The 20,250-nt window shown below is 38.6% G+C and overlaps 1 protein-coding gene across 1 annotated transcript; it reads left to right on the top strand.

The window, feature by feature from the left end:
* The first annotated feature begins 274 nt into the window (after nucleotides 1–274).
* Nucleotides 275–18,928, top strand: LOC114559677 (ovochymase-2). Its single transcript, XM_028584482.1, has 16 exons — nucleotides 275–373; nucleotides 479–576; nucleotides 2,875–2,972; nucleotides 3,124–3,296; nucleotides 3,382–3,477; nucleotides 5,021–5,199; nucleotides 5,388–5,589; nucleotides 7,895–7,945; nucleotides 8,032–8,122; nucleotides 8,436–8,569; nucleotides 9,447–9,590; nucleotides 9,724–9,848; nucleotides 9,960–10,053; nucleotides 10,272–10,403; nucleotides 11,962–12,060; nucleotides 18,758–18,928. Exons 1-16 carry the CDS (start codon nucleotides 304–306, stop codon nucleotides 18,919–18,921), a joined length of 1,950 nt encoding a protein of 649 aa, XP_028440283.1. The 5' UTR covers nucleotides 275–303; the 3' UTR covers nucleotides 18,922–18,928.
* The last annotated feature ends 1,322 nt before the right edge of the window (nucleotides 18,929–20,250 follow it).

Raw genomic sequence — 20,250 nt, 5'->3', positions numbered from 1 at the left:
AATTGTCAATTTTATGACTCTTTCTCCTCTTTGAATCTTTTACAGCAGCTGTGCTGTTTGTGTTTCCGTAGGAACAAAACTCCATACACCACACAGTTGACCTTGAGAGTGCAAACGCTTTCACTCACTTATTTTGTTGCGACGTTTAAACGCACCAACCACACACTGCAAGACTTTACTGGCTTGTCATAGAGCCTCCCCTCACACACATCCGGGTCTATAAACCAGCTTGTTTCCGCAGTTGGACCCATTCTTGATGTATGTGTGTGTGTATGTGTGTGTTTGTGTGAGTGTGTGTTAGTGATGAGGACCATTGCCACTCTGCTCTCTCTCTGGTTTTTGGTTAACACTGGCATCAATGCTGCTCAAACAGGTGAGTGATATAATGGATACCAAACAAGGGAAGGCAGATACGACCTTACTTGTCTTTAATAGAATGAATGTGGGAAGCCTGAGAAGATTTTATCCTGCATTTCAGGTTCAAAATGTGGGATTCCTCAGGTGTGGAGCCCGATGGTTCACTCTATGAGGATTGTCGGTGGGGCCGAGGCCACATACGGATCACATCCATGGCTAGTCAGTGGTCTACCCTTTTCTTTGAACATTTTGTTGTTGTTATTTAGCTGAGTGGTCATTTGCTGTGGTGGTTTTGCTCATCTGTAAAAAAAATGACATCTTTTTCTTTGCATTTTCTGTTGAAGTTTTTGTTTCTTTTTCTGTTCACCCCTGATGGCTATATCACTACTCATCTGTTATTCCAGGCTGTTCTCATGAACCATTTGTACATATACTGTAGCTACAAAAAAGGAAGCTCTGTAATTTGTATGTATTCCACTTATTTATTTGCTGTATGCACCACAGTGACTGCTGCTATACGACCGCTTTGGTAGGGAGGAGGTCGGGGTAGATGGTTAGGTCATAAAACATAGGACTCTCAAGCGGGGGACAGGAGTTTGTGTCCCGGGGAAAACACAAGACCTTCTTCTTCTTAAGGGGATTAGTGTATTAATCCAAACCACAATCTTTTTTCTAATCTTAACTAGTCGTTTTGGTGCCATCTTTAAATGCCGTAGATGCATGACAGTCACTTTTTGTTGGCTAAACTCAACTGCAACAGACCCCGAAAGGACCTTCACCTTGTGATGCCGTGTACCAGGCTCCCAGTAACCTTTCTCGGCTAAATTTAACTGTAAAGACTGCTAAACTTAACTCATGTCATGTGACCAGTCGTCACGGGATCAGCAGGCAGTCGCCTAATTTCAGAGGAAATGATACAAATTGATCTGCATACGTTTTGTACAATATCATACAAAACTGTTCATCGTTGGTTATTTTCTGTGCACCAGAAAAAGAGCATTAGGAAAAGTGTTGATGATCCAAATACCCAATCATCACTGTTTTATCAAATGACATACTCAACAGTCACATGAAGTACTCAAAACAGACACATTTAGTTGCATGAAAATGTTGCAGTTTATTATTTAGTTGCTCCATTTTGACACTAAGGCTACACATATAATATAAATAATATAAAAACATCATAAATATATTTCAACATTGGTGATTTGGATACAATTATTTTTATTTCATTTTATTGGCATCTTACCTCATCATCTTACATGTTTACACTGAACTTAAAAAATAAAAATAAAATGTCTCTGTTGTTTAGGATACAAATTTTGATAATTTTTCCCTTGATAATTTGTGGTTGTATTATGGTTATTGGTAAATAGTCATTTTTGTAAAACTAGCATGGCAAGAACAAATGTAGCAAAAGGCAAAAGAAGAAGCTAAACCAAAATAACCTCAACATCTTTAACCATGCTAGCAGCTTTATTCAATGGCAATGTCTGTTGGTCTGTCCTGCCTTGGAACCAGACTAAGTGGGGTCATGTTGGAGATAAGCAGAAAGTTGAGCATGCTCAAGTGTTAGAAGAAAGAAATAAATGGAAGAAGAGAGACAGGTCTGTAATTCTTTACATCAGCAGGGTTGAGTGTGGGTTTCTTTAAAAAAGGGTTCACTCTGCTTTTGGAGCTAAACAATCAGTTGTCAAAGAGGTTTTAAGGAGTAAAGCGTCATTATACCCACTGCTGCTGAACTGAAAGAAAAACAGTTGCTCCATATTATAAATTAGTTACATGCAGATACTTTTCTTGTATCTTTTTAAGCTGTGTAAATGTTGAATTTCTATCAAGCTTGTGTTAGTCTGGATCAAAGGAAGTACATTTCCAGGATTATTGGATGACATTGCGGATGTCCCTCACCTTCCGCTCTCTGTGTGTTGCCGTTCTCAAACTCTGTTTGTGTTGGGAAACAACAACAAACTTCAATCTGCATGCTGAAGATGGCAAGTTTTGAAGACAATTTGGACCGTGCAACAAGTCAGCCTGCTTAGTTATTTCGGGGATTGATTGTAAAGATTTACAAAAAATATGTTTACGGCATTTACTCTCTAACTGGGACGTTTTGGGAGCTATTGGTGGGATTGCTGTGGACGAAGTACACACAGGGATACACTGGTTAGAGCAAATATGTTTAACCATGTATCCAGCTAATTTAAATAGCCCACATTATTGTATTGTGTGAACACTTAACTTCATTTACTATTATATGTGGCGTTTTTTTTTTTTTTTGCGGGTTGCAAATGTTTCACTAAAACAAATTGCTTCCCAAAACTAGTTTGCAGAGCCAGCGTCCGAAGCTTAGCGCCACCCAACATGATTGAGATTGGTTTAAAGAAATGCAAACAACCCAGAGCGTTATTTTCTCTCATATCCCAGAATGTATGTGTGGTGTAGCCAGACCTTACTCCATAGCGCTGTGGTGACAGGTCTGGCAATGCAAGACTAAGCTTGTGTGTTATCTTTGCTCAGGTTTCCTTGCAGAACAAGGACTCTCATTTCTGTGGAGGGGCAATCCTGAATGATCGCTGGATAATGACCGCTGCACACTGCTTTGCATCCCTCTCAAAGTACTGTTGTTACTTACTTGTGTAGCCCCATTACCTCTTTTGTGCAACAATTTAAAGCACATATGCTTGTTCCTGATCTGCATGCTGATGTATGTTCATTGTATAAATATTACAATTGATTGTCATGAATCTAATACTTTTTTTCCTCAAGAGAGTTTCTCAGTGGTTTGAGAGTGGTGGTTGGAGAGTTTGACCAGAGAATAAAAGATGAAGAGGAGCAGGTCTTTCTCATCAAGTCTGTCTCAGTCCACGAAAGGTACCATCATGCGTTGCCTATGAGCTATGACATAGCACTGATGGAGTTGGAACAGCACATTCGCCTGGGCAAGTTTCCATTTTGACAATATGTATAGTTGCTGTAGCACTGATCACATTTTGTTAGGTCACTGCTATGTGATTTTTTTAACAGGACCCCGAGTCCAGCCAATATGTCTGCCTCTGCCCAATGACAGCATTCAACCTGAAACCAGATGCAGTGTGGCTGGATGGGGCAGGATGAAGGAAAGTAGGTTCTCTTAATTCTTTCCAATACCATTAAATGGTAACTTCGATGTTTTTCTACCTGGACTCTATGTTACTATGTTTCTGTGTTAAGTGACTGATGGGAACAACAATCTTTGAAATTGGTCCAGTATTAAGCAGACAAGCTACAATGTTATATTATTGGGCAATTGCACACCTTCAATTTGCGTACACAAAATGTGCTTGTTTTACCACTGACATTCACAGATTATTGTTCTAAGTGTCTGACAACATGTCTATGGAAAGGATCAAGAACTAGGAACAAGAAACATCTCCAGTATCCCTAATCACCAAACCCACCAGACACCATTTGAATAAATAGTAATTTTATCATTGTAAAATACACTTTATTCAAAGTCGACAGAAACAAAATATATATATTTTTTTTTTATTAAAAGCCATCTTGGTTTGTCTTTTTGTTGTTCCAACAATCACCACTCTAGTTTGGTTGAAATTAGTCTCGCTTTGCCAGACCTTCCTCCACCGCTGAGGAGGAAAGTCTGGCTAATCCACACAGCATTCCGGGGTGGGAGAAAAACATGCTCTGGTTTATTGGCATTTCTTTCAACTAATCACAATTGTCTTAGGCAATGCCAGGCACCGGGAAAAGCTGCGGTGCTGCTGCAAAATAGCCTCAAGAAGGAACTTTTGGTGGAATGCGTATGTTCAAAAGTTGTTTTAGTTGTGAAACAGAAAACTCAGATTGGACAGATAGTCTAGCTAGTTGTCTGGATTTACCCTGCAGAGATCTGAGGAGCAGTTAACCATAGCCCTCATGAATCGACCAGAGTTTAAAATGTTAACACAAAGGAAGCCCAAGGCAACGGATATCCGGCCTAAATGAGTGAAATCCGGCGGAATTTCTGTCTGCAACAGAGAAATCCCGGTGGAACTTCAAGGATATATACTAGGTTGAAATAAACCCTTAATTCACCCATTTACATTGGAAGTATGCTAGCGATATTCACGGTAAAAGTATTGTTTATTTAAATGGAGTCTGGTAGGTTCGGTGATTTTGGAGCTGTTTCATGTTCAACAAAAAGGATCCTACTCTTTACAAAAAGGTCAACCTCTGTTGGGATTCTTTCCATAATGACACTAAGAATAATAATCTGAGTCTGTCAGTGGAAAAGTGCCGCTGCAAAATAGCCTCGGGAAGGAACTTGTTTTGGTGGAACATGTTTACGTTCAAAAGTTGTTTAAGTCTTGCAACAGAAAACTCAGATTGGACAGATAGTCTAGCTAGCTGTCTGGATTTACCCTGCAGAGATCTGAGGAGCAGTCAACCATAGTCCTCATAAATCGACCGGAGTTTAAAATTCCAATACAAAGAAAGCGGAAGGTAACGGACATCCGGCCGAAAAGAGTGACATCCGGCGGAATTTCCGCCGGCAACAGAGCAATCTCGGGAAAAGAAAGTCATAGATATAGACACCAATGCATAGGACAATAGGACCCAGGTTGAAAAATGTATAAATTACACTTTAAAGCATAAATGAGCTTGTATTTATTCTGCTGTTTCCCAGAGGGTCGTCTTCCTGCGGTGCTGAGAGAGGTCCAGTTAGACTTGCTGGACCCAGCCAAATGTAAATATGTCCTCCAGACTGTCAAAAGTTCAATTCTTAACCAGAGACAAGCTAGACTTCAGCCAGCCATGACAGTCCTGTGTGCCGGGCCAGATAAAGGAGGGAAAGATGCATGCCAGGTAAAAAAAAGAAATATACATCTGCCTGTTTTTTTCTATTATTCTACACTCATTCATTTAGTTCAAGAGCAGTGATGCAACACTAATACCCGGGAACTATAAATTAGTTATTCACTTAAAGAAATCCCATTATTTAGTAACTTTAAAACGTTTTTTGCAGTGTTTTAACTCCTCCCTTTATCCTCTAGGGGGACTCAGGGGGTCCGCTGGTATGTCCGGCAGGTTCAGGCGGCGGTCATTGGGTAGTGCTGGGTGTAACTTCCTGGGGGAAGGGATGTGGTCGGAGCTGGGGAAACAACAGCAGCCGCGCCCCTTCCAGGAGAGGATCTCCCGGGGTTTTTACTGATGTCAGGCTGCTGCTGCCCTGGATAAAGCGTAAACTGAGAGAGGGTAGGTTGGGATAAAGTTATCATAAAATAAATCACGCTGTTTCTATTTACTTTTAAACATTATTTATCAGAGGTCTATATAGTTTATCAAACACTGGATCACATGATCACCATTTGTTAGGAAAAGTCAATGTTCAAATTACTATCAAGTGACTATAATGTGTCAAATGACTTTCACGTGACCCTTAAAAAAGTATTACATGTCTGTATTGTGACCCATGTTGGAGTAAGTGTTACATAGCCTGTTGACATGCAACAAGTAGACAAGTGACATTTTGCTGAACTTCTATTTGACAGCTGATCTGACCAAGCTAAATTAAGCATTTTACTTCAAAATCAATTGGTCAAAATCAATTACTTCATAATTGATTTTGACCACTATGGGGCAGTGGAAACAAGTTGAAAACACAAAATTGACATATTGACATTATGAAGTAAAGCAAATTACAGTTGCTAATTTACACAGTCAGCAGATACAGAGCAACATTATCATTAAACTGGAGTCATGTTGCTGCCCACCTGACAAATGCAAAAGTCCAATATTCACTTTATTGTTAGTTCTGTTCTGGTCTTCACGACTCCTGAGAAAAATATATGGCTCTTTAGCCACACAATTCCCTACTGTTTCTCCAGCTAGTCTATATGTCATATGGTGGTGGGCATCAGAGATGTTTTTCTAAAAACAGCTTCCTGCTGTGACTGAAAACAAGGTTGATGAAATCGACCGTAACACCAAAACAATGAGCTAAAAAAACTGAGGGGAATGGCAGAGTCAGGTGATAATTCAGTGACACTTTCCAGGCCATGTCTATAATGCATTATAAACATTCTTATAATGCGATATAAGTTGCTTATAGCATTGTGTAATTATAGTACTCATAAATATTAATGTTTTTATTAAGTTAAGTCTTTTATGAATACTTATTAGGTTAAGTATTATAATACTTCATAATCGCTTCAATAAACATGCAAATTATAAACTTTGTGTAATCTGTGGACATCCGTATTTATTAGCGAGATTGCACTACATATATGCAATCTAGTACTAGTATTCGTTAATGCCCTACCAATTAGAGTAACTTATAATTACACTATAATGCATTATAACATTATAAATGATTAAATGTATCACAACCATGACACATTTCAATAACCGTGAACTTGTTTTTGGGTTGCCTATGTTTCATCCTAAACTTTAATCCCCTCACTGTGTGTTTTCACCTTATCACAGTTTATAGATCAGTTGGAACATTTTGGTTTTGTTCAGCATTTTCCCAACCAAGCTGGCGCTAACGTTAGCTGATAACTTAAATCTATATTGTGTAATTTTTTGAGTTGATTCTTAGCAAAAACCCCTTTGTTCTTTCACAAATATGTGCTCATACATGTGTAATTACTTCCACCAACTAACCAAAGTATCCTCATAAGCGTAGAATCTGCCATTTAGAATCATTCAGAATACATACTAGCGAGTCGCTCGAATGACGGCAGCCATGTAGCGCCTCCATCTTTAAAATACATTAGCCAAAGAGGGACATACCTCCGCCTTTCACGCTTTTAAACTCAGTGGCACCGTGACTAATGCCAGGGGGAGATTACTCGCCAGGGAAGCGAATAAGATAATTTAAACGACAACGTGACAGGCAAAGCAACAAGACCAAGGAGTGGCTAGAACAGCTGCGTGTAAACAATGGAGATTCTAAGAGCTAATTTCGGGTTCGGCCACCATAGGAGTTGAAATGGGAAGGACTAGAAAGTAATATTCAGTTGGTTGTCATATACAATTTCACCACTAAATGGGACAAATTTTTACATAATGTAGCTTTAAGAGAATGTCTGCAGATTTTCAACTAGCTCTGTATACTGCCATACATGCAAATCAACAGCACCAGTGCCCAGAGGACCGTGTTTACCAGCTGGCAAAACTCTGCTGGATGACTTACACCAGAAGGGTTGAAAATCGGCGGCTTTGCCTCTTTAGCGCTAAGGACAGCGCCATGAAACCATACACAACACTGGCTTAGATGTGTCATCCTCCCCATCTCTGCCCTTTTGTCCAGATATGGTCACGTCTGGCTCTAAAATACTAAATGCAAACTATGGCTTCAAAACCAATCAGCAATTCACAAACCAATGGGTGACGTCAATGATGCTACATTATTTATGATATAAATATATAGGTGATATACTGTAGGTATCTGCACGGTTCTACCAGAAGATTAAGTTAAGATATTGGTATAATAGTGGATAAAAATGGACTTTTTCTTACACATATTCTCTTTTTTATGTTTGTGTGTTTGCTTTAGCTGATGATCAGCAGCTAGCTGATGAGCAGCAGCAAGCAACAACTTCATCAAGTGAGTTGTTTTTCCACTCATCACAGCAACTCTTATTTTCCATATTTCATAATGTGTGTGTGTGTGTGTGTGTATGTGTCTCTCAGAACTCTGCAGCGTGAGAGATGGGCATGTAACTGCCAGTAAGGGAGTATTCAGAAACCCCGCTCTCCCTGGGGATCACTATGACAACAACCAGTGAGTGACACTCATGAGAAGCAGAAAGGAGCTTTGATAACATATAGTTGTAACTGTTACCTAACTGCCATATATCATAAATTGTCTTTGGTCCTTACTTATAGTGTTCCAATATGCACAATCAGCACAAAAAGATATCAAAATGCACTCACTTATGTAATGTTCAGTTTTTGACATCAGAAGTCTGCAAAAATACAAATATTTGCCTTTTAGCTCAGAATTGTATGAATGTATTCAAGGAAAATACATAAATCATAATAGCATGTGTATTAATACAGTGCAATGGATACATTCTATCTCTGTGTCTCTTCAGGTTGTGTGTGTGGAGCATCAGTGTTCCTCCAGGTTATAGTATTCTTTTGGAGTTTGATTATTTTGATCTGGAAAATGACCTTCAGTGTCGCTATGATCGACTCACTGTCTCAGTAGGGACCCATAGGCCTGTTGGTGAGTTTCAGACACACACAGCAAGATAGATACTGGCCTTTTTAATGCATAAACATTTATCAGAGGCAGCACAGCCACCCGGGACCTCTGAAAATGTGTCAATTAGTTAGGTTAAAGGAATAGTTCAAAAGTTTAGGAACTACACTTATTTGCTTTATTTCTGAAAGATGAGGAGAACAATATCAATCTGGTTAGCCTAGCTTAGCATAAAGACTAAAGGCAGGGGGACATAGCCAGCCTTGCTCTGTCCAAAGTAAAAAAATACACATACAAACATATCTAAAGTTCATTAAATGTTGTTTTTGTAAGCCGTACATGAACAAAAATGTAAAAATGACAATTTGTGATTTTAGGGTTTGTTAAGCTATTTCTTGACAAACAACAGTTTATCCTTCCAGTCAGTTAAATACAGTAAGCACACGTTTTAGTTTTGGGCAAAGGAATGATACCGAACCTTGGAAACTCAGCAAGGATTCTAGAAGCTGCACACAGTGTTTGAGTCAGGTTACAGCACTGCTGAAACCACTAACTATTTACTTTTCTGACTCCAGTTCCAAACTTAATGCAGATACATGAGATTAATTTACAATCTAGGCATCTCATTTGTGGAAAGCAAATACGGAGTTTTAACCAAATTACTCCTTTAAACCCCCAACTGACAGCCAAAGAACAAGTCTTACAAATTCTACAAGTAAGTTACAGGACAAAAGCAAAAGCAAAAACACTGCTAAGACTCGTTCACCTAACTACATTGTAACATGTTATGCACACATAGACATAGACATAGACATATATGCACACATAGACAACAACAATGTGCTTACACAACATATTTTATCTGCTTTTGGCATTCTTTTACATTCTTGTCTTTTGACAGGGATCTTCTGTGGAAGTGTCCTTCCTGGCCCAGTGCTCCTGAATAATTCCCAGTATGCAACACTTCTCTTCTCCTCTGACATTAACAGAGCAAGAAGTGGCTTTGTCATTAGGCATCGAGCTGTCCAGGGACACTATAATCTTGGTGGGATACACAATACATACATCTCTGCATGTAATTTGTGTTAAACTGGTCTATCTCCTGTAAGTGTAACAATGCTTGATGTGTCTGTGTTTCCCCTATGTGTGTGCATGCGTGTGTTTATGTGTGCAATCAGGATGCGGGACAGTTGTTCTAGTTGAGGATCAGACTGCCCTACATAGTCCAAATTACCCACAATTCTACAATAATGACTGTGTCCTCCGCTGGGTTGTCTATGCTCCACAGGGGCACGTTGTTAAGGTAATGCACAACTTCTTCCACTGAATGATGACTGACTGAAAGTTTTTCAAATGCAGCATTTTGTCACAAATTCATCAGTAATCGAAGGCTGATTGTTGTGTTGGGTTTCAGCTAGACTTTGCTGATTTTTACCTGGAAGAGTCAGACGGATGCTTGTATGATTCCCTCACTATCCTGGGAGATGTGGAAGGAACAGAGGAGATTGGTAGGATGGATGAATCTCTTGATGTCAGTTTAGCAAGTTTCATCTAATCTTTTTCTCTCATTCTTTTCCCCCTCCTTTGTTTATATCTGTATGTCTGTAAGTCTTCTCTCTCCGTCTTTAAAACTAAAATTATGAGTACATTTTATTAATTGTGAAATGAATAAAGATAATCTAACATTACGTGCACTAACAGGTTTATTTTGTTGTGTTTTGTGTAGTGGTGCTGTGTGGTGGCAGTATTCCTCCTTCTGTCCTGTCCTACCACAGTGTCATGGTGCTTCAGTTCTCGTCAGACAGCAGCATCACACGTAGGGGCTTCAGTGCTACACTGACATTCATCAGCCGTACAGGTATGTCCATGGTATGTGTGTTTAATGTTTGTGAGCTACAAAGTAAATCAGTCTATGTGTGTAGATATGTGTGTAGAGTAGCTCAACTAATAACATAAAAAAGTGATTATGATTTGATTGGAAGTTGATCAAATATTAATAATCCTTACATGTGGCTTCCCCTAATATAAAGGGGCTCCCTGATGTTGCTCCCCTCCTGTTTCTCACTGATTTTCAGGTTGTGGTTGCTTTGGTTGTTTGATTATTTGATCAACATTGATTGTGATTGGTGGTTCGCTGTGACTGTTATTGCCACTGTTCATCACACCCCCAACCGGCCCCGTCAGTCACGCCTATCAAGAGTCTGGGTCTGCCGAGGTTTCTTCCTAAAAGGGAGTTTTTCCTTGCCACTGTCGCAATATCCACTGCTAATGCTTGCTCTTGAGGGAATTACTGGAATTGTTGGGGCTTTGGAAATTATAGAGTGTGGTCTAGACCTACTTTATCTGTAAAGTGTCTCGAGATAACTCTTGTTATGATTTGATACTATAAATAAAATTGAATTGAAATTGAATTGAAATTGAATTGAATTGACTTGAATACAGAGCCTGCATGTTACGCACTAGCATCAAACTGTGTTTCCAAGAACCCTTTAATGGGGGTAAATCATGTTATATCAGACCCAGACTTCTCTTGTAGAAAATTCCGTTACCAGCTTCGCGGCTCCGAACCGTAGACCCCTTGTTTCTTGAGGCTAACTCAATTAGCTTTAGCCTGGCTGGTAACCAGCTTTTAGTCTGGCAACTCTGCGGTGAGAATGGCCGGGAGACGTAATAACGTTGCATTAATCAGGTGCTTTATTTCATCTTTGCGGCAGACACAAAACAATGACTACTGTAGTTTCACTACCCATGGAAAATCATGCGCTTCACTGTGTCTGCAGCACCTGCCGCTTACTGTACTGAACTACACACACAGGAGAGCCTAGCCCTCACTTCCCATAACAAACCCTGCCAGACGACATCAAATACACACGTTGCCAACATGGCCACCTGTCTTAAAGGGGAAGGGCCGGCCTGTAACATTAGTCATGGAAAATGAGAACCGTGTTTTCCTTTTGTATCAAGCAACAAAAAAGTTGTACCATTTACATCACACATTGATTGGTTCAGTGAATTCGTAGTTTAGACACAAATGCATTACTTGAAGCCTGACAAGATGTATTTTTGTGTGATATAAGATTCTGTGATTCTTGCATGATCTTGCGAGAATCCAGCTGCCGTGCAAGGTAAGGAGATAACATCTTGTAAGAAGGAGATAAACAGATAAAAGGTTTGGGCCAACATTTCGTGCAAATAATTTTATTTTTACCTTGCCTTTCAGGACTTCCATATACTACTAGTACACCTTAAAAATATAATCCTTATCAAACCATATTTAAATTACAAGCAACATTAAGTGAAATCCAAACTAAAACTACCAAATCCAGACTGAAAACTAACTTCAAACATATACTAAGATAAAACTAAAGAATTAAGAAATTCCCCTCTACATAAACTGCCTCCCTATTTTTCTGCAGAACTTCATGATCAGGACACAGGTGTGGAGAGTCAAAGAGAGGGTCTTAGAGATCACCAAGATGTTTTGGCAGCTAACCAGCGATACGTAACATCATATGGTTGGTGGTTTGTTTAATCTTTGCTTTCTCTTTGGCATCTTTTGTGTTTAAATGTGTTGACTGGTTTGTGGATTTGGAAAGAGGGCACTGACAAGAACCCTGGGTCCCAGGAGAATGTTATGTAAGTGAAGAAAGAGAATGAGTAATCATATTAAACGTCCCATATTGTAAAAAAAAAGAAATGGATTTCCATGACGTTTTTTTCATTTTAAAGTAGGTTGAGGTGCTAAATACTGTGAAAGTATCAAAATGCTCAATCTACAGAGAATTTCTGACCAATCAGAGCAGACTGGGCTTTTACGGGAGGAGGCCTTCAAGAGACAAAACAGAGTGTTTCAGACAGAGGCTGATATGTTTAGACAGGCAGTATAAGAAAAATCATGTGTTTTTAGGTTTAAAAAATAATTTCCTCTTCACCTTCTTCTCCTGCTCCCTACAAGCAAATGACAGCATACCAATGATGAAATGTGAAGCAGAAAATGCTTTTGTCTGTCCACCAGCTGTGTCATTGGCTCAACAAAGCAGCAAGATTTACTGGCATTTAAAATGGCATTTAACACCAGAGTTACAACTGAGGCATTAGAAGCAGAATTACCCACAGCTTTACCTAACTGTATAAAGGTGTGTTTTAACATACGATACCGATTAAGATTTGAAATACCCCAGAACTATGTTGAACTATGTCTAGAAGGTTCCTTCAGCACATTGTTGTGTCTGCATTTCCACCACAATCTAAGGACCCGTGAATATCAGGCAAATTAGTCCGCTGACGTAAAAAGCAACATGAAAGGATGAGGCCTACTGGTGGTCGCAGGGTATAAAAATACTTTCCCAACCTGAAGTTCAGTGTGCCCCCACGTTTCATCGTCATTCATAAACACTTTAAAACAACAAATACAATTTTGTCTCACTGTGCTTAACCGCTGAGAAACCATAAAAAAATAAGGTTTTATTTCTCTCATTCAAAGCACCGTTATGCTCTCTCTCTCTCATTCGCTCGCCCGAGATGAGTCGGAAGGCCAACCAATTTTTATTGGTATTAAACAAAGAGAAATGTTAAAGCTATTGTGCGTAGTTTCCGTCTCCCCCATGAGGAATTCTAAGTAATGACACGTCCACATGATACAAGCCTTCCGTGATCGCGCACAGCCCCCACTCCTCCTCCACGCAGTTGCTAGTAGCCAAGGAGGACATGGAGGATTAAAAAAACATGATGGCATCATCAGAAGAGGTCAATATCTTCAATCAAGTTTCTGCGCACAAAAGTCACCGGACGACATGATCTTCTGAACATAGCCATACTGAGAACTACAGAGAGAGTTGTGTGGAGTTGATAGTCTTAATTAGCTTTGTAGCAACTTATTTAGCAACGGACGTTCATTAGTATCAAAAAGTTACGCACTAAAGCTTTAACACTGCTAAAAACAGAGCGTTTCAGACAGAGGCTAAATACAGGTATATAAATATATATATATATATATATATATATATATATATATATTATATATATATATATATGTATATATGTATGTATGATGAAAAATAATGTCTTTAAGAACATTAAAGAATGTAAACATGTTCTAGTAGAAACCCAAAATACAAGTAATGCACCGAACACTGCTGCTGCATTGGAGCCGTAGAGGTCCACAGTGGAAGTAAATATTGCTCAACAGCTGCAGTCAGAAATGTAACATGTATGTATGTATGTTATGCAATAAGCATATACAATGCTAACGTTTGGCTTTGGTTTGTCTGAATTCATTTTGTCATCTACTATAACAAGAACAAGGGTTGCAGCACTCAATAATGTAATCAGTTTGTAATCAACGTAATAACATATGAGAATTTAATACAACCCAATATCTTAATAACTTGACCAATAATAAAATGTACTGACTGATATTGTAATAACATTTCTACCAACAATATCAGTCTGGACATTTTATTACATTATTGGTCAACTTCTTACATTATTGGGTTTTATGACATTTTCAATTAGGTTAACTTAATTTAATTTTAATAACAAACTTAATTTGTTATTAAATATTTTTCAAGCAATTATTACATAATTTTGTGCTACAAGGGTTATAATAAAAATGGGGCCCTGGCCAGAGAAACACAATCATTCTGTGTTTTACCAGCCTGTCAGAGTGCCAGTGAACACACCACACACTGGAAATCCACCAAGTGGAGATGAATATCACATGATACAGCAACATGCCCAGTGTTATGGCCACAAAGCGCATGTTGTCCCTTCAAACAATGGATGATTTCACTCTCATTCCTCTATATCAAGATATTCAACTCTAGAACTATTTGCTTTCAATGCCAAATGATTAATTTTCTCAAGTTACTTTCCCAAACTATTTGGCCTGTGATGCCTTACAAAGAAGCATTATGATCTATCTTCTGAAGTTACATATTGGTATGTCTACATAACTATACCGTATGTTGTTTTATACTAATCTAATCTAAATTAACAACGCCCTCACATTTATCTTGCAACACCTTAAAGGGGTCCCAACAGGTTGAGAACCACTGCCCTTATAAATATGTATGTGGTAACCATACTTTATAGTTAATCATGATTGTTATGAAACAATCCAATCACGATTGTATGTTGGTCGTATCCTATCATCTACTGGCTTGACCTCCGTGACTTGATTCTATAAGCATTGGCAAGCTTGGAGAAGAACGTGACACGAAGCAGGGTGTAGTTCAAAATGTTGTAAAGCAGGGATCTTCAACAGGGTTTCCGGGACCCCTAGGGGGTCCTTAGCATCACTGCAGGTGGGCCTTCAAATTATTGTTAAGCTTTTTTCAAAAATTAAAAAGTCCTAAAATGAATCCAACATATTATTAGCAAATATAAATCCCCACTGATCATAGGTTGTGATGTAACATATTTACAACAATGATAAAAGTAGTCATTAATTACAGTATATGCTTGTGGTTTCTGATGTATTGTAACTAATTGTCTGAGACTGCTTTTTCACTAAAACAGTTAGTCACTTGTGATTGTTGAGGACACACTGATCTTCCTAACATCCACCCTCATCACCACCATCCACAACACACAGCAACAATGGGCCTTCTAGGTTATTTATGATATAAACATTATTTTCATATGCCACAGGAGGTGACCTTCCATCTTTCAGTAGAAAACTACAGAAAATGAAAACTGTTGGATTGACATACAGTATAAGGCCATACATGTTTGTAGGTACAGGGCAACCTCTAGTGGCAGTTTATAGGAATTGAAGTGAAATCGGCGTTGAAACATGACAGTTACATGAATACACTTAAAATATAATCTCATTTTATGTGAGAACAGTGCTCTTTAGGGTTGAATATTTTATAAATTTAACACATTTATTTCATAGATAATAAGTGGTTGTTAGTGTTCACTTTGTTAGCAGCACTCAGGAACTGGAAACAGGAACAGCTGGAAGAAATGACTTCAAGTCCTTTTTTTAATTTATTTTTTGGGTATTTTAGGCCTTTATTTGACAGGACAGCTGAAGACATGAAAGGTGAGAGAGAGGGGGGAATGACACGCAGCAAAGGGCTGCAGGTCGGAGTCGAACCATGGCCTGCTGCATCGAGGAGTAAACCTCCATACAGTATATGGGGCCCGCTCTAACTGAGCTACCTGGGTGCACAACTTCAAGTACTTAAATAGGCATGCTATGTAGTGTTTGTCTTCTCACAGTAGTTAAAGCAACACTTTGTAACTTTTCCCGCTTCGGTCCCCCTACAGGTTGGAAGCGGAATTGTCCATTACATTGTCCAGTCCAATCAAACCTAAGATCCAAGGCGACCCAATCTGGCAAACTTGCACAATGTAATGTAATGGACAATTCCGCTTCCAACCTGTAGAGGGACCGAAGCGGGAAATGTTACATAGTGTTACTTTAAAGCACACGTGTTACTTCTAACATTGACAAATTATAATACAAATTCCATTCCATTTAGGTGAGCCAGTTCCAGGGTTCTGTTTTTTGCACTCACTGGCATTGTTTACTGGCACACTTAATGGAATGGAGCCATTGTTAATGTTATAATTTACACCTGTGCTTTTTCTGCTTTGACAAGTCAAAATGCCTAGCCTGGGTAAACCCTGACGAACTTCCAGCAAATTTGAGATTTGCTCTGCAAGTCAGTCTGGCGAAGAGCCCATTCAAACCCTTTCCAATGTCCCCAAAATTGAGGCACCAATCACAACCGCTGAGGTGGGCTTTACACCAATCACAACCGTTGATGCGGGCTTTACGTGACAATGATAGCGCAGCGACGGCGAGCAGCTTTTTGTTTACATTCAACATGACGGCTACCGAAGCGCAGCGTCACCCAGAACTTTGGACTATCCAAGTTGACGCCCCTTTGGAAATGAACTGTCAATGAACCTTTCTCAGACCCATTCTCAGTTACAACTGAGAAGGGTCTGGTGTCAGCCAGGCTACAAAATGTCCAAATCAGGACCCTGAAACTGGACACACCTAATGGGATGCAGCCATCGTAAACGTAATTCCACTTCTTCAACTTTAAGTTCTGCAGGACAATCTGAGAAAAGCAAACTCTTGCACCTCATCAGACTTGTGCATTGTGCAAATTTCAGAATTGGCCTCCATTCAATTCATGAATTGGAATTTAAATTGAATTGACTCCACCCCACAGGAAATTGAATTGGAATTGAAATTGGAATGACAGGAAGTGGAATTAAATTCATTGCAATTCGAAGAAATTCCACACAGGCACACAACAGAAAGAATGTGTTGAATCTCACATACATTCAGTGTTAGGAAGGTTACTTTGGAAATGTAATTGCTTACTGTTATAAGTTACCCATTGTAAATGTGATTTGGATTACTTTATTTGGATTACTTTATCAATGTAAAGAAATTTCCTTTCAATTTGATTAGTAACTAACTGATTTACACATTTTACCTCAGTAATACAATTAAATACAATTACATTAATTTTGCAATTTAATAACATAATTTCATTACACATAACTAGTCACTCCTCAACCCTGCATAGATTTTGTTCCAGAATATAGATAATGATCAAATTCTTGAAATAAATTACCCCCTCAATGTTGTTTAATTAGTTTTGTTCCAATGTTATTTTCATTTCAAAGTAATCAAATAACACCACCATGATCTTCATTCTGGTTTGGCTGGATTGTGTAACCGCTGGTTTCACAGTCCATCAAGATTTCCTGATGTTTCTTCTGTAGGAAAAAAGTCCCTCAATGTAGATCACTCTTTAAGAGAACATATATTTCTATTAATTCCACAATTGACAATAATTGTTTTCTTGATTTACAATAAGTGAAAAGTGTAATAATACCATCAAGAGATGGTTTTCAAAATAAAAGACTGTCTGTTAACTTACTTGTAGATGCCTTTTGAAATTTGAAGTAGCCTTTATGGAGCCACAGATTGGAGCACTGCAGTGCTTGCATATGGGTCTGTGGTTTCCAGGTGTTTGTGTTGGAATTGGTTCTTCAAAATGAACTAGTACAGATGACCTTTTAGACCTGCTATTATTTTCCATGTTGCTGTTATTACAGGTGTCAAATCTATAAACGTTTGTAATCTGAAGTTGTAAGGAACTTCTGAAACTTAAAAAGTCCAGTGTTGACCATCAAATCATGTAGAAAAGAAGCTTTCAAACAAATGTCCACCTCAAATTTTTTGGTAACCATTTTAAATACTTAGTTAAAGTAAAGCATTCTGGGAAATGGAGTCATGTTCCATCATGTTCCACAAAATTACAATTATAATAAATCAAACTTAATTATTTGTTTTGTGACTAGAGCTTTTAACATTCATTTTTGGGGGAAAACATTTCCTGTTAATGTAATCTGTACAAGTAGTTCAAACTAATATCATTCATAGAATATGTAATGCAATCATATCTGACATATATTGTAAAGCTTCATTGTTAAACACTTCACTTAAATTATGTATATGAATTTCTTTGAATTTTTATTGAATTGCAATTCTGCTTCCTTTAATTCAAATTCGAATTGTAATTCTAGATCCTGTTTTTGACATCAATTCAAATTCAATTCAAATTCAAAAATTGAATTGGAATTTAGGAGTCATTCTCAATTCAATTCTGAATTGTGCACAAGCCTGCACCTCATGTATACGGGCAATGTGTTCATGCTGGGAGCTGAGCTGCAGTGTGACTACGTCCGACTGCTACCAAAGCAGCTCCATTGCAGCAGCAATGGAGCTGCGTCTTGTTCAGGGACAAGCGACTTTTGATATTAGATGTGATGAAGTGGCTTGTATTATATTCAGCCAGGAGACCAGGGTTCGAGTCCTGTTTAAAAATTAAGGTATTTGTAGTATCTGATTTTAACCCAAACCACAATCTTTTTCTAAACTTAACTAATTAGTTTGGTGCCTAAACATAACCAAGTAGTTTTTGTAACTGAACCTAACCAAACTGACCATTTCACAACGTTAACGACGTGTTTAAAACTGCGACCGTTTAGATGGTTTAGATATAACACTGTATTTCCACTACATGTGCTAATTTATGAAATGCTCGTATTAGTCGTATTAGAGGGTAGGAATAAGTGACTAATATCATATGATTTGAAGGACTTGCTGGTTTTAATGTAATAACTGGCTCTTTTTACAGTATTGTTTTCATAATTCTACATCATTCTGTTGTTTAGTTAATTTGGATGCAGAAGACCCAGTTGTGCAGCAGTCCAGCAACAGAGACCTGTCCTACCAGGGTGATGTGGACCATAAGATATCAAAGGGTCCCAGACTGCATATGGACAAAGGCTCAGATGATGAAGACTACAGCGGAGAGTACTCAAGGAGTGGGAAGTAACCAACTAGAAGAATGCCTCTAGACAAAAATTCAACTACAGAATGATGTCAAGATTTTTTTAATTTATTTAGTTAGTTTATTTTCTGTAAAGGCTAAGCAGGATTTGGTGCCAGAATGCAACACAGACTTTTAAGTCCCATGCAAATTGGAGGAGAGCATCAGATTTGGCCCTTAAATGACAGTGGAATTAGTCCATTGTCATGTGAGTTTAGTCTCTTTTTTAATCCCTTTCAGCTGTTTCAGTGAGGTTGGCATTCATTCTACTACCACTTGAAAATGGCAGAAGCTGGACGTTTCAACCATTTATTTGTCAGTTTTTACTTATTTCTACTTCTCTGCTCATTTGATAACTAGTTTTCACACACTCTTATTTGCAGCACATGGTATTAAGGTGTTACAACTGACTCGGGTTGGTAGGATGTGTGTACTAGCAGTCACCTTTTTGTAGCAGGTAGTTTATTGGTTATTGTGACAATAAATATACCAAAGATTTGCCTAATATCAATTTGTCATGCTATTATTAGCCACAGTAGTGGCTTGGCTCTCGGATGGTATGTCCACCACTTTAGTTTCGGCTGAAACATTCTCTGCAACTTTTGGATGGATTGCCATGAAAGCAACAGAGCACTTCACTGGTCTCTGCTACTTTGTCAATGACTCCATCGTTGTCTAGAGACATCAGGATCTCTTTCTCTGTGCACATTAGCATAAAGCTCGCACACAAACTAGGCCTACTTTTAGCTTGCACACAAACAACTATTTGGGAGGAAAAAGTGTGTGTGTGTGTGTGTGTGTCTGTATGAGGTGAAAGTGGTGTATGTGCATGCGTTTTGTGTGTGTGCGACAAAAATTGGTGTATGTACATCCTTTTTATGTGTGTGTGAGGTAAAAGTGGAGTATGTGCATGCATTCTTGATATATGGCCTAAACGGACCCTCATAGTTTTGGTCATAAATTCAGTTTAATACAAATAAAACAAGAAGAAAATCTCCGGTGGGTTGAAATTAATCTACTTGACAGTATGTTTCTCCTTGTTTCCTTCAAATCTTCTCAATGTTTGTGTCTCTGACACATTGGGCCCTATTTTAATGATCTGAAATGCAAGTATCAAACGTGAAACGCAAGTAGCTTTGTGGGCGCATCTCTGGCGCTGTTGCTATTATAACGGCGGGATAAATGACTCTTGCGCCCGACGCAAATCTAAAGTGGGTTTGTCTGAAGTAGCTAGGTGTGGTTGGGGTGTAACATGCAATAAACCAATCAGAGCCTCATCTCACAATCCCTTTAAGAGCAGGTGCGCTTGTTCCATGGCGGATTGCTATTATGACG

This window comes from Perca flavescens, chromosome 8 (assembly GCF_004354835.1).
Source record: "Perca flavescens isolate YP-PL-M2 chromosome 8, PFLA_1.0, whole genome shotgun sequence".
Taxonomy (NCBI): Eukaryota; Metazoa; Chordata; class Actinopteri; order Perciformes; family Percidae; genus Perca; species Perca flavescens.
The sequence above is the reverse complement of the archived record's forward strand: the minus strand, read 5'-3'. Positions and strand labels throughout refer to the sequence as shown.